This window comes from Melospiza melodia, chromosome 9, assembly GCF_035770615.1.
Source record: "Melospiza melodia melodia isolate bMelMel2 chromosome 9, bMelMel2.pri, whole genome shotgun sequence".
Classification (NCBI taxonomy): Eukaryota; Metazoa; Chordata; class Aves; order Passeriformes; family Passerellidae; genus Melospiza; species Melospiza melodia.
This window is the reverse complement of record NC_086202.1, coordinates 28290469-28305781: the sequence shown is the minus strand read 5'-3', so window position 1 is coordinate 28305781 and position 15313 is coordinate 28290469. Positions and strand designations below refer to the sequence as shown.

General features: G+C 45.6%; 1 protein-coding gene across 2 annotated transcripts in view; it reads right to left on the bottom strand.

The window, feature by feature from the left end:
- Positions 1 to 14253, bottom strand: part of BICC1 (BicC family RNA binding protein 1) — an 89803-nt gene extending 75550 nt beyond the window's left edge. Inside the window, exon 1 of one of the 2 annotated variants that reach the window (XM_063164010.1) lies at positions 14052 to 14253. In XM_063164010.1, the coding sequence (XP_063020080.1) occupies positions 14052 to 14253 (202 nt within the window). Of the gene's footprint in view, positions 1 to 13274; positions 13411 to 14051 lie in introns of those variants that run through there. The other variant, XM_063164011.1, reaches the window with a different exon arrangement.
- Between the last annotated feature and the right edge of the window lie 1060 nt (positions 14254 to 15313).

The window sequence follows — 15313 nt, the reverse complement described above, 5'->3', positions numbered from 1 at the left end:
CTACTGTTATCCAGAAGATTGCAAAATTTCTTTTATGGCTGTGGCTCTTCTCTTCAGAAAAATACAAATCCATGCTGGCCAGCAGCTCCACACCATGGTCCTCCAGGTCACATCTTTAATGTGGAAGCCAACATGCACTGCAGCATCTGACTTTGCCTTACTGCAGCAAACAGAATGCACCCAAATGCCAAACATCCCAGCCATCCTGCCTTCATTCCAGTGGAACAGGCCTGATGAGCCAGACCAGCTGTTTGGGACACACATGACACAGAAAGAACCCATCCTGGGTAGAGACATAGCAAAGCACCTACACCAAAGCCTGCAGCCAAATGCAATGTTCACCAATGAACTGTACTGTATCTGAAAGGGCATTTAGGAGAGGATGGAAGAAGGCTGTGTCCATCCAGCCCTGCAGGCTCCCTGCTCTCCCTGCCTGCCCTCACTCCCATGAAGAGGAGCAGCCCAGAGTCTGGGTACCAGGTGCAGAAATGCTGAATGTGCTCCAAGTGATCTCGATCCATCAGGCTGCTGGGAGGGGGCAGAACAGAGCTGGTGAGTGGTTCCTCCTCCTCTCCTCCCAGGAAACACTTCAAACAGAAGGAGAGCAGGAGAGAGGCTCAACAGAAGCCCTGAGCAGCTCCTCTCCCGGCAGCGTGCCTGGCTGCCGTGCAATGTATGGGGAGATCCTCCTGTGCTCATCCAAAGCTACTGGACTTGAATAATCCTCTCAGTCACGTCTCCCTTCACCTCCTGGGCCCTGAGATTCCCCACTCTGAAGTTTCCTATGTGTCTGGAAGTGCTGGCTGTGCTGCCCTGCTCTCTGTGCTCTGGCCAGCCTGCAGGGGCAGCTGTGTCACTCTTTCCTTTGGCTGCTCCCACGCCTCGCTCACTCCTGCCCTGGCCAGACCCTGCACTGCTCACTTGGAGGATGAACATTCCTCCAACTCACGCAATGCAGAAAGCAGGAGCACGGAGAGAGACACCAAAAGCAGCCTCAGGCAGCACAGAGCTGCAGCACGAAGCTGACAGCACTTAATTCTTTAACACATTATTAAAACCAGGCTCAAATTTTCTGCTGGCAGTTCAAGCCTGGAGGGAAGGCAGTGCCAACAGAAGCTCTGCAGTGATACAGGAGAGACACCCAATGAAAAGATTCCTGTAAATATGCAGCTGCTATCTTCTAAGGGAAAAAAGTGCATTAGCATTTTACTTTTTAATTAATTTGCATTATATTCTCAAGTCAAGGAACCCTTGGCTCTCTACATAAACACAGAAAACATAATTCCAATGACATATAAACCAATTTTAAAATACTTCAGTCAAAGGAATATGAGACTTGGTGTCTCTTTTTCAGGATGAGTAAGCACATCCATGGGTGAGAAGCACATCCATAGAGTGGTGAAATATTAAATTAAATTAGATGGCCTTTGTAAAGGTAAAATTCATCTGTTGTCTAAGCTTGCATCTTTCAGGAGATAAACGCCTAAAACTATACTTAAAATCCAGCAGAATAATCTTCTAGCTCTCACTACCCTCAAACATTTACAAGAACACAGAATATAAAGTTTTGTAAATGTTTAAATACATACAAAACTTTGCAATACCCTACTCTTTTTTTTCCACAGCTTAAATGATTCCTCATGTCTCAAACACTGGAATGACTTCTTTTATTTCTGCCAAGTCTCTGAACAATCTAAAGATGTCACTGAAGACCACTTAAAGTAAAAAACCTGAGTGCTGCTAAGCAACCCAAAAAACATCATTACATGTTCAATTGTTTAGTGCATTGAAAAATTTCACACATATTGAGAGTCCATGTATTCTGCACTCTAATGATGGTAATGTCTTCCACACAGAGGAAGGAAAGAAAATTCTGCAGAAAATGTTCTTATTTCAAAAAGGAATTGCTTAAAAATAACTTAAGATTTGATCAAATTTATTCCCTGTTTCTGCACATGGAACAGATTAGAAACAGATTCTCTCTTATCCATTATTTTATACACACTCCGGAAGCAAATTTACTAAGCAAAAACAGCACTTGTGTTTGTTTAACTAAAAAACTAAAGACATACCAGGATTCTTTTCCACTATATAAAATAGTATTTAAAAAATGTATTCCACATCCAGACTCTTTAAATCATTGCTATTTTAACTGCTCCAGCTGCATATAAACAAAGGCCATCTAATGTAATTTAATATTTCACCACTCTATAGCACTTCTCACCCATGGATGTGCTCACACATCCTGAGAAAGGGACACCAAGTCTCATACTCCTTCAATGAAAAGGATTTCCATATCCCAGCAAGGGTGACATGCAAATGTATCCTTAATTTCATAAATTACATGTGTGTTTTTCCACTTAAATGTAAGTATTTAACACAAAGAGACATGGTTTGAAATACAGGTGATTTTAACCCCTTTCTGTTCATGGCTCATCTTTCACTCATCAAGGCCCTGTACCACAGTGGAATGCTCTGCACAAGAACTCCTTTACAACAAAGCTGTTTAATTACTCTGCATCCCAGTTTATACACCCTCAAGGAATACAGTCTCACCATAAGGAACATGGGGAATATCTTCAGAAGACATCAATGTAACTAAACATAAAACTGTTTTAACTGCATCACTTATAATGGACTTAATATTTATTTTGGAATTATGAATTTCATTTTTCCATCTCTCAAGATGCTTGGTTTTAAGTTACCAATCTTGTATATTCAACAGCCATAAATTTATTGCAGGCACTGAACAGAACAGAGCCAATCAAAATAGACATAATCAAAGCCCTCCATTCATACAAAATGATCTGCAATAAGGTAAAAGGCACACTTAAAGGTTAAACCACTAATTCAGAGTGGTAACACAGATTCCCCAAACCAAAGTTTGCTTAAAATGTAGAAAAAGAATCATCACCTGTACGCAGAATTAAAAAATGGTTTATAAACAAAAAAGAAAAATGTGAAAATCTATTTAAAATTTTGGAATATGTGGCAACCTCATCATGGAACCTTAGACTATCAAAACAATAAAACAATGTAAAGGTTTATATAGCAAGGCAGAACAAGAGAATGTCAGAAGCTGATGCCCAGGAAGTTCCATGTGCACATGAGGCAGAACTTCCTTACAGTGCAGTGACCAAGCACTGGGACAGCCCAGAGAGGGAGTGGAGCCTCCCTCCCTGGAGATGCTCCAGACCCAGCTGGACACAGCTCTGTGCCATGTGCTGCACAGAGGCAGCACCCTGTGCTCCTTTCCTGACCCACTCTGGCATGTGGGAGCTAAGAACAGCACAGATAAGAGGACATGTTCCAGAAAACAAAAGCAGCACTTCAAAACAACAGGATAAATCATTAGTGTTACCAACTTCCCTCTCCAGTTATCTTTTAACATTGCTTCTTTCAGACCAGATTAACTTGGCTTAATACTGATTTTCAGATATGTTGTACTGGAGACCATGTAGCTCAGCTTGATTATAAAAATGTTGCAAGTTCTCCTCACAAGGAAATCTAGCATAAATCCTTTCCAAGAACAAAGTTTAAACAGAAAGCCCATGATCTGAGCTGTTCCACAAGCAGCAGAATGGTATTTTGGGTTTGTTCTGCTTGTCATCTCTTCACTAGAATGGACAATCATTCAAGCTTTTACACAGACTTTGTGCCAAGTAAGTGAGAAAACACATAGCTCAATCTTTTCAAGTACATAACTTGAACTTGCAGATATATTTCACTTGAATGATCTGGAACGAGGCTTTGTTTTTCTCTTTCCTTGGCACTCTTATTTATAGTTTTTTGCTTTCAAAACCTCCTTAACATCTTAGCAGCCCAATCAAAATCCTGTGCCATTCCAACTCCTACAAATAGAAGTTATTTTTTGAGTTAAACAGCTGTAGAGAAGGGCTGAAAGTCCTAAAAGAATTATCAACCCATAGCTTTTTAACACGTTGGGCAGGCACAAAGGAAAACAAACCAACAAAACAGAAAAACTTTTCAATGAGATGGGGGAGAAGTACCACCTATAAAACCCCAGTATAATAAACATTCCTCAGCATCTACATACTGCAAGCCTGGCAATAACCACATAAGCACCATGATTGCTGCTTATTTTTCCTCGAAACCCATTCTTACAGACCTGATTCACATCACACAGTTCTAGGGGAAAATGGAACCAAGATTTGCAAAGCCTCCCAGACCTGGCCTGCAGAGAAGTTTAGTAAATGGAAAATGGACTGCTCATGTCTCACTTGCAGCTACACATGTTCCCAACAAATAAAAAGCCAAAAGAGGAATGGGGAATCACTATTTTCATACATTAATATCTGAGAAAAGGTTCCTCCACACAAGTTTATCAAGTTTTATACATAAGTAGTATTTTTCACAAGTTTTATTGCAACCTTTACATGCCAGGCAAGCCCTGGAATTGCAACAGAATGGGGAATGCAGCTGCATTGTGGCTGGCACCAGCTACACTGACCAGCTTCCTACCTCTGGGAAAAGCCTCAGCAGACAAATCAGATGGGGTAAAGAAAGCAATTTTTTCAAAGTCTCAAAGCAGCAAACCAGAGAATATTCCTTCCAGTCCAGGAAAATTTCTACCAGGCTGCATTGGAGCCCTTCTAGAAATGGCTAAAACATTTAGCTGCATACAAAACTATCACTTATCAAGGACTAACTACATCTTCAGATGGCAGATTGTGTGGGTGTCCTGGAAAGCACCTCCTCAAGCCACCAGTGTGCCCCTAAGTTCACAGCCCCTAAAGCAATGGGACAAAAACTAATCTTTAAAGGTTTAGGATATATCAACCTGGGCATTTATTTAAAAAAAAATTAATAGAAGAAATAAAAAAGGAGCTTTACTCCACAGCATTTCTAAACTGTTGATCTCAAGATGCCAAAATCAAGACACAGCTGCTGGCAGCTGGCCATTTGGGAGGCAGTCAGAATGACTGGAAATCTCATGCCTTTTAAATGCATCATCTATTATTGTCTTTCTCACCACAAGTGATACATTTACAAATACGTTTTTTAAAAACCTTTCACGATTGAAGGGAAAGAACCCTACAGAACAAGTTATTTCCTGTTTGTTGTCACTCACATGTGCAAGGAAGACACTTCCAGGAAGGATAAATTGAGCAACATGTCCTTCTGTGGTTTACACAACAGAATCCAAGCAGCAGAGATAACAGGACTGTGCTCCAAGCCCAGCTGCACTCCCAGGTCCTGTTTTCACAGCTTGCTCACATACCAGCAGCAGGAACACAAAGCTCAGGAGGATGTGGTGTAACCCAGAGCACAGCATCCCTGAACTGCACCCCTGGGGCAGCCAGGCCATGCAGCCCACAGGCAGCTCCCACTGCTCAGCCCCGAGCACCCAGTGAGTTTATCCATCCCTGGGGCCAGCCCTGAGAGCCTCAGCAAAGCCCAGCAGGTGGGAGGCTCCCAGAGATAACCACAGCCACATCCCTGGAGGACCAGCATCTCAAAAGCTGCCTGGAGGCAGCAAAGCAGCAGCACTCAGGTGCTGCCAGGGCAGATCTGTGTCCCAGCTCACCCAGCAGGCTGCAGGGAGCCTCCAGCACCCCAACACCACCATCTGCAGCCAGACACGGCCCCCAGCACCCCTCTTGTGCATGAGAACCAAGAGCTGCCCTGGCAGCAGCTGCCGGACCCAGTCAGCATCTGCAGGGATCTCCCTGGGGGCCAGCACAACCCAATCCCACCAGGACTGCCAAAGGTGGCCTCTACAGACCAGTTTTCCCAGCAGATGTTTCTCAATGCTCTGAGGAAGGTAAATTGACCCTAACTTAATCACAATTTTATCAACTATGGAGAATGCTTCAGGCTGCAAACTGCTACTTTTAATACTGGTATTTGATCAAGGATTTACCTCAAAATGTATTTTTAGCCATCTCCAATACCTAACATTAATAAACACTGTGCTTTAATATAATAGCCCAATTTAAGATTTAGTATTTTAACTCAACAACTGAAATTGTAGTTAAGAATTCTTTAATTCCTCTGCTGTCCAAAAAAGACAGCAGTGACCTCACTTCAGCACTGAACACTGCAAAAACTGGAAAGCCTCCAGATTCTATGGATTATTTCCTTCTCACAAAAAGAGGAAAAGTCATAAGATGACGGTTTTTTTCTGCTTGTCCTGTCATTAGGCACCACTGAGGAGACTCTGGCTCCATCTGCCTATATCCCCTGACACACACAATTGATACGGTGTTCCCTGTGCCTTCTCAAGATTAAAGCTAAACAGTCCCAGATGTCTCAGCCTCCCCTCCAGCCCCTCAGGAGCACTGTGGCCCTTTGCTGGATTTGTTCCAGAATGCTCATGTCTCCCTGCCACTGGGGAACCAGGGCTGGACCCTGCACTCCTGATGTGTCTCACCAGGGCAGCACAGAGTGTCAGGCCCCAACCTCTGACAGTTTTCTTCCCTGGAGAAGCCCTTCATGTTCCCTTTTGCTGAACTTCATGGAATTCCTTTGGGCCATTTCTTCAGCTTGCCAGGGTCCCTCTCAATGGCTGCCCTCCATCTTCACATTCATGAATAATTTTTCCTTGCAAGTGAGAAAAAATCCCAGCAAACCTGCTGTCAGTTCCTTGATCACCTGTGTGGAAGCTGTCACAAAATGCATTCCAGAAACTTCCTCCATGGTTTGTGTGCTGCCAGGCTCTTGTCCCAGCAGAGAACAAAGGGGTTAAACCCCCCCATGGGGACTGACTGCAAACAGGAGCCTCCCTCCAGCTGTTTTAAGGCCTCCTGTGCTGCTTCTTCCCACCCAGATGGTCTGCAGCATCCACCTGTAAAACCACCCAGCACTCCTACATGGCTGGTGCTGCTCCAAGGCAGAGCTCCCTGCAATCCTGCCACTCCCTCACATCCAAGGCAACACCTTCTCCCCAGCATCCCACTCTGAGCACCCTACAGACCCTGGCACTGAAGGACTCCAGTCCCCAGAGCTGTCCCACCACACCTCTCCAGCTTCAGGGAGATTGCAGCCCTGCAGTTCCACCTGTCTGCACCCGTGCATCACCATCAGCAGCTTCAGGGATGTACCACACTCATGGGCTCCCAGTGAAGGTTCTCCTGGCACAGTCCTGCAGGCACACACCTATGCCTTCCCAATTTCTGTGCCCTGGTGTCTGTAACTTCAGCAGAGCTGCACAGCAGGAGAACAGCTGGGACAGAACAGTGTTGCTACCTGCCCATCAACCCCTCCATGAAATCTGGCTTGAGCAGAAAAATTACATTGAGTTATGCTACCAGGCAAGAGACTTATCCAGACACTTAGTGTTCACAGTTAGGGATTTGTTTTCAGATTTGCTTTCAATCCCCTATCCATTACACCCATCTTTTTCTGCAGAGACATCAAGAGTTTTTCCACCCAATATCCAAACCCTGCTTTCACACACGAGAGAACTTTTTGATTACTCAGATTCCTTGGACTGTATTATCTAGTGAGATAACACTCTCACTGTGGAGTGTTCCTTCAAAACATCAATAGAACTCTAACTCTATTTATTCCAGTAAAGAGGATATCACTGCAGATATCTTGACATAAATCAGCTATAAAAGTCACTGACACATGAAGAGTTTCTTTGCCTCATGCAATACACTAATTCTGCTCTTTGCCAGAGGCAAGAAACAAAAACAAAGACTGAACAAGAGCTGAGGCTATGGTCAAAGAATGGTTTCAACTGCTTAAGTCAAAACTGTTTTAGAATTACCCTTGATTAATAGGTAGCATCTTAAAGAAAACCTTAAATCAAGTGCTTGTTCCTACAGATAGCTTATTAGGTGTGGGTATTTTCTGTAGCTGAACTCCAACTCGTGTAGTCACACCAGTTTTTAAGCTCAAAGTTCATCAAAGTCACCAAAGAGTCTTCACAGCAACAGTCACTACTGTAAAAAATATTTCTAAAAAAGCTATTAGTTCATTGACACAGAGGTTTGAAATTAAAGAAAACTAGCATGTTTCATTGTTTGAGAGGCATAAAGCCAAGAGTCTGAAATGAGTACTCAAAATAGGACATATTTTCCAGTGGAGGTAAAGATTACAATATAACCAACAGGAATGTGCAAGCCAGCAATACTTAACTCAGCAGCTCATGCCAAACCATGATAGTCCCTTGTATTACTTGAACACTGAAACTTGAGAAAGTGGTATTATTACAATTGTTAATAGTGGAATGCAAGAACTACAAGTCACACAAATTCATTTCATGTATTTATTTTTTGTAGAAATAGACTATTCAGCACTTTGGGGATTTGAAAACCTGACAAAGAACTTGGATTCTTTTTTCCTGCTACATATAAGTTAAAAACCAAATGTAAATGCTATTAGGAAGGTTCCAATTTCCCCACAACTATGTCCTTGTATAGGTTATGCTGACACATTACAAGGAACAAAATACAATAAAAACCACCAACAGAAATCTCACAATTTAGTAGGAAAACCCAACATTTTCTTCCTCTAGGAAAAGCAACTGTGGTTAGGACCTACTAAAATAAAGAGTAAGATATTTCAGTACAAATCTGGTCATAGATAAGACATAGTTCACAACCCTTGGAGCTCCAAGACGGACATGGGAACTGTAAACAGGAGTATAAATCGCCAGCACTCTGAGTATTTTTAACTTCAGCTGCAAGCAAGGTACACTAATTATTTGAAGGACCACAGTACACTAAGTTTTATTGGGCAGATTTCTACCATTATCACAAACACACACAAAAAAATCCAGGGGAATATCAGTAATTGCTGCTTAGCCATCTAAACATAAAACCCCAAAATAAATTTAACATGGAACTTGCCCTCCCTGCACAGGCACCATCACAGGAACATTACAATTGCCTGTTAAGCAGCCAAATTGCTCAAAATGTGTATCTTCAGGGTCCAGCCTCTAATAAAACCATTGTTTGTAGCATTCAGCAGAAGCCTGGGTTACTTAGAATATCTGTGTTCTTTAGCACATTCCAATAAAAGTGCTTTTCTTCCCCCCACTCCATTTCCCCCAAGCTTTGCCTGCCACACGCATCGATTTCTCATTCTCTGCAGATGAAACAAACCAGTGCAGAAGACTATGAAAAGTACTCAAGCAAACTTTCCTGCAGTTACGCATTAAGCAGGGAAAATGTACTTGTTTAAACACAAGTTTCACCTGATGGATCAGCAAACAAAAGCTGGTTATCATCCAGACATCAGAAAGAGGCATTGCATAAGTGCAATCAAGATCTGACAATGGTCTCTGGGTGACCTTTAGGCAAAGGAATTAACAACTTACTGTAAGTTTCATGTGGATTAAACCATGCAAAAAAAGTTATCTAATCAAACAGGTCACCTCCCCCTAAGAAAATCAGGGGTTGTTTTGGGCAGAAAATTACTAGCTGAGCGTTTTTTTAGCTCCCCATGGCAGGCAAAGAGCAATGAAACAGGGAGTAGGATGGGGGAGAGCTCTCTCAACACTGCAATGGCAGGACAGAGCTACACAAGGACACCTCAATGAGCAGCTTTCACTGACTGCTCATGCTGAATTTGTTACAGCACTTTTGTCCTTCCTGCCTGGAGAGCAACCAGTGATCCACTATTATCGCTAGAGTTTACATGATTCCTCTAATTCTGGCTGAGTCCAGCTGACCTGTGACATAACCAATGTGGCCAGCACCATACCCAGTGCTATTTTCCAAGGTGTCCATCTGGTCTCAACACAACCTGCTCTCTAAGATGAGCTCTAGAGCAAACTGGGTGCTTTTCAGAGTTTGCTGGGCATGCAGGTCTGTGCTTTTCTCCATGTGCTTGTTTATCAATAAAAATAGGCAAATGCTGAATTACCTCCTAAGGGAAAAAAATCTCAACGAACAAAAAACCACCACCCATATAGTTTTAGATCCTTGAGTAAAATTACCCTGAGGAGTCCTCAAAACGAAAGATGATGCACAAAAAAATACAAAACAAAGTGAAGAAATACAGATTTTTAACTAGCACAGTTTTGTACTTTAATGAAAGAGCCATATACAATATGGGCCCACACACCATTGCTAGATTTAGACTCTTATTAAAAACAGCACGGATTTGTTTTTTTTAGCAAACTACTATCGTGTGATAGTACATTATAAAGTCAAAAAGTATTTAACTGTGAGTGCTTAAACCACACATACCACATAAAAAACCCCTACATCTGCTAAAGAACATGACAAAGAAAGAGGATTATTTGAAATGCAAGACTGGCATAACATTGTGTAACCAAGAATGAGACACACCACGCAAGCAAAAAAAGGTGTTGCTTTCTTTGGTTTGGGTTTTTTTCAATGTTCATGGCCAACTTGTCTAAGCCTACTGATTGCTGCAACATCAGCTGATAGATTATACTTTTTGGACAGTTTCCTAAGTGTACTGTTCTGCCTCTTGACAATAATATTCAGCTCCTATGGTAACAGGCACTCACACACTGAGTAAATCATCCTACAATATGAAGTCACCTGAGCATTAACCAGAATTTGTGCAGAGCAGGTGTAATTAATTGGGCTACTAGGAAATACCATCTTCTGTCACTGCTGAAAAGAAAAGTTGATCTGTTTTACTCATATTGGCCTCCTAGGAAAAAAAATATTCTAGAATAATAACCAAAAAACTGATGAAGACATGAGGCATAAGAGAGCTTACATCCCACTGTAAATACTGAGATTTGTTTATGGGACACAATTCCAGTCATCTACGTGCATGAAGTAATGAAACAGTGACACAAAGATGGACACAAGGAAAAAAACAGTCCTTATTGGCAAGGGGTTTACCACAGCTTTTGCAGTTTCTGATATTCCAGAAACAGAACCGTTCAGGAAGTAACAATACAATTACTTTAAAGTGGAGGGAGGAAAAAAAAAAAAGATAGCAGAAGCATCCGCAAACCTATCAATTTTTTTGGCACCACAAGTCAGATTTGATTTCAGATTTCTGTTTCAGATACAACTGGTAGCAAACTACCGGCACCTCCTCTTTTTTTGAAAGAGAACTACTGAGAGCTCTTGCAACAGCACTTACTGCAGTTATTCTGTATCTCACAGGGAGATGGCCCATTCCCCTGATGAGCTGCAGAGGCTGATATTCCCAGGTGAGCCTTGCTGGGATCAGCCCTGGCCTTCGGGAAACTGCCCACAAACTGTGGGAAAGATGAAAATAACCACAGCAGCAGCACATATCAAAACTCAGCAATGCAAGAAGTAACAGAAGCACTGAGCTGAACATGGAGCTGCTGCTTATTCTTTCTCCCATATAGTTTTTCTTACATTTCACGATTAGTTCAGTAAACAACAGATGTTGATGAGGGGAAAAAAAAACCACCAAGGCACCCCCAAGCAAGAATGAGAACATTTCCTGATAAGTTCCTTCAACAAATGCTCCTTCAGACTTGGCTGTAAAGACAACTGAATTAAAGATAATACATTCTCACTCTTCCATAATATAAGAAAGGTGTGGTGGTAGGAGAAGACATTTTAAGTTTTTTTATCATTTAAAAAGTAACTTTCCCAAATGTAAACAAGCTAACTAGTAAAAGCAAAAGAGGACCCTTTAAGCATTTAATATGAATAAAAAGCTGTATTTACACCAGCCTGAAATTAAAAAAAAAAAAGCCTAAAAAATTGGCTAACTTTTGGAAATAAGAAATCCACTCATCACTTGGATTGAAAAGATGTTTCTTTTCCATGATGCAATTTCTGCATATTTTAAGAACTTCCAGTAAAGGATCTGGTATTAAAAAACATAGGGAACACAATCCTACAAACTATCTAACAGACGTTTGTTCCTGGAGATGATTCACACTGCTTCCATTCCATTGTCACTTTCCTAATAGGGCAAGTCAAAGCTTCACTTCCAAAAGACGGACACAAACAAAAGGTGGGTAGGGTGGGAGAAGTTAAAAAATAAAATCAAGTTTGGCTTGTAATCAGCAGCACAGCTGACTGAATTCCTGGGTAGCAAGTACAGATCTGGCTTCATGATGCTTTCCCTGGCAGAGCTGGTTGGTGCTTGAGGTCCTTGTAAGTCAAGAGATGAGACAAATACTTGTAAAGCACAGAGAGGAAACTGACAGAAACTGACAAAATGTTTACCAAACAGTTCAGTTTTCTCACATGAAGAACTGCTGTTTGCTTCTTGTTTCCTAATAAACAGTTTCTCATTAACAGTAAGCCAGACAGTTCAGATTTTCACATAAAGCCACTTATTTCCAAATCCAATATAAACTTTCCATCACATCAAGGACATCTGATACAAATCCTCCTCAAACCATCACCAGAAGAATGTGTGTTCTAGACAGAGCATACAGTAGCCTCACATCAAAAACCAGGCAGTACTCTGCTTGTATTTACTCACTATGCTCTATCATTCATATACTTTTTACTTTATACTTTATTTTTCTTACAAAGGTAAGCAATAAAATTTGAAAAAGGAGCAAAGAAAAATCTTACATTTTGACACTGGCTACTACTGGGTCACACAACCTACAGAGTATTTGTCTTCTGCTTGGGAGTTTGTTTATCCCTTCATGCTTACTACCTCAGGCAGTAGAAGAAAGGACTGGGTGAGGGATGAGATAATGGAAATTTATTTGGCTATTAGAGGAAAAAGTTAAGGCAACCTTCATCTTCTTACAGAACTCTAACTTTTGACCCTTCTCTACCACTTCTTACACAGAAATACCCATGTGGTTTTGGTTTTCAGACACTTTTGATGAGCACATCTTTATAAATAGTTGTCGCTGCTCTGTTTCTCCAAATTCCTTTCTCTTTACTGCATTACATAATGAGATTTTTCTACTAGCTCTAAAGTATTAACTGATTAAAGATTAACTCGCCCCCAGGAGAGACCATCTCAATTAAAAAAATTCCAATCATTGTAGTCACCAACTCAAACCGCAGCTCTTCAGTGACCAACCCAGCTCACCAGTGCTGCTCTCCTGCTGGCTCCCACAGCCTCCCTTCCCCTGCTGCAAGGAGGCAGGCAGGTCCCTGACAGGGGATGCTCAGGTAGGGAGCACCCAAAGCTTCCAGTAAGTGACCAGAACGCCTTCTCTGTGACGGTCCAGGTAAAACATTTGTCAAGGGTTTCTTCTGAAAGTGCACACAAATATGTGAGTTACCGTGTTAGTGTAACATTAAATGTTTACAAAACACTAGTTCCAAAGGGAAAAGCGCCCTCTTGAAGCCACCACCGTCTCTCCTTGTTGACCCAGACACACCCTGAGATTTGACACTCTAAGGCCTGAAACTCACCTCGGTTCTCACGGGCTCCTCAGAGCAGGCAGTCGGGAACAGCCCGAGGGAATCATCCCGCTCAGAGCATCCTCAGCTGGTTCAAACCCACTCATGTGCTCTTTAGCAACAAAACCAGCAAATTACTACTCCTGTTTTGTCAAAAGCTGCCTACGTAACTTCCACTGAGAGCAGATAATTCAAAACATACTGGAACAAAATATGTAGCCTCAAGGAAAGAAAAAAACCTTCAAAAAAACGCCAGACGGCGGAGCCAAGGGCCGAGCCGGTCCCACGGCCGCTGTCAGCCCTGCGGATCCATCCCCGCTGCTCCGGCCGGGACTCCGGCGGCTCCTTGGGAGTTGGGCTGTTCCTCGAAAGCCGAGAGCCCGCAGCGCCTGCCCGGGCGGGATGTCCCCTCCGCACCGACGGACGGAACTCTGAGGGACCGGGAGGCTCCGAGCCCCGCGGGGCCGGGCAGCGGCACTATCACGACACCAGGGCCGGCCCCAAGCGGCATCTGGCTGTCCGGCGCTCGGCTCCGCTCCAAGGCACAGGGAGCCGCTTGCCCGGCCCGAGAGGCCACGGCAGCGCCCGGAGCACGGACCGGCCCACGGGGCTCCCGCCGACCCGGGCCCGCGTCCAGCACCGGGGAAGGGGCTGACAGGACGGGAATCCCGTTCCGGCGGCGAAAGGGGAGCCGGGACACGGCACGGCGGGGACCGGGGCCCCTCTCGCCGCTCCCGGCCGCCGCCGCCGCCCCGCGCCCCCCGGCACCGCCGCCGCTCCCGCCCTCACCTTGGAGCATGGCCTCCAGTTTCTTCCTGTCCACCCGGAATCGCTCCTCGCCCCACTCGGGGCTGTGCAGGGGCCGCGGCGGCCCGGCCGAGTCCTCCTCGGAGCCGGGCGCGGGCGAGTCGGCGCTGCGCTCGCTGTTGGAGCCCGGGTCGGAGAGCGGCTGGGGCAGGTACCCGCTCAGCGGGTCGCACTGCGCCGCCATGGCGCTGCCCGGCGGCCGCCGCCCCGGGCCCCACTCGGCCGCCTCGCCGCGGGACGCTATCTGCCCCCAGAGCCGCCCGGCCGGCGCATCCCAGCCGCCGCCGCACCGAGCCCCGGCGCCGCCCGCCTCTGCCCGCGGCTCCCCGCCGAGTGAGCGCGGCCCCGGCCCGGCGGCGTCCGCGGCTCGGCGGCGCCCCCAGCCCGCCCGCAGCCCGCACAGCATCCCCACCTCCATTGGGCCGCCGCCCGCCGGGGAGGGGCCGGGGATATCCCCGGCGGGAGGGGGCAGCGCCGCGGCCCCGCAGGAGGGCGGGGAGGGCGGAGGGAGGGCAGGGGAGGAGAGGGGAGGAGAGGGGAGATGCCACCGCCCCCAGCGGCACCGCCCCGCCCGCGGGAGCTGGGCCGGGGGCTGTGCCAGCCGGGGGCTGTGCCAGCCGGGGGCTGTGCCAGCCGGGGGCTGTGCCAGCCGGGGGCTGTGCCAGCCGGGGGCTGTGCCAGCCGGGGTCACCCTGCCAGCCGGCGACCCCCGACCCTGAGTGGCGGTCCTGAGCCGCACCGTGCCCAGAGCCGATCCCGAATCCCGCCCGTGAGGGCGGCAGGGACCAGCTGGCCGTGGTGCCCCGGCTGGCACATCCCCTCCCGCCGGGCAGGGCCCCGAATCCCCGCTCGGGCGTTTCGCTGCACGAATTCTCCTGAGGTAGCAGTGCCTTGTGCTGCTGGACCTCAAGAGACTGGGTTACACATCCCTCACCTTCCAGCAGAACTGCTTTTACCCACACCCAGAATCCCAGCTGGATGTACTCCGGCACAGTTCATGCCGCTGTGCAAACAGTTTGAGCCCAGAAGTATGCAGTGGTGGAGAGGAATCAGCATGAGCTGCCACACTGGCCTGGTGGCAGTGGTGGCATTTTGCTGTTCCCTCAGCCAGACACTGCCCGGGAGGCCCATCTCTGCCCAAGTGTGACTGTCCAAAGCACCTGGACAAAGAGTGAAGCATGGACATGCCACTCTCTTTGGGTCTGCTTTGTTTCTACTAAATCAGAGAAATCCTTTCTGACGCA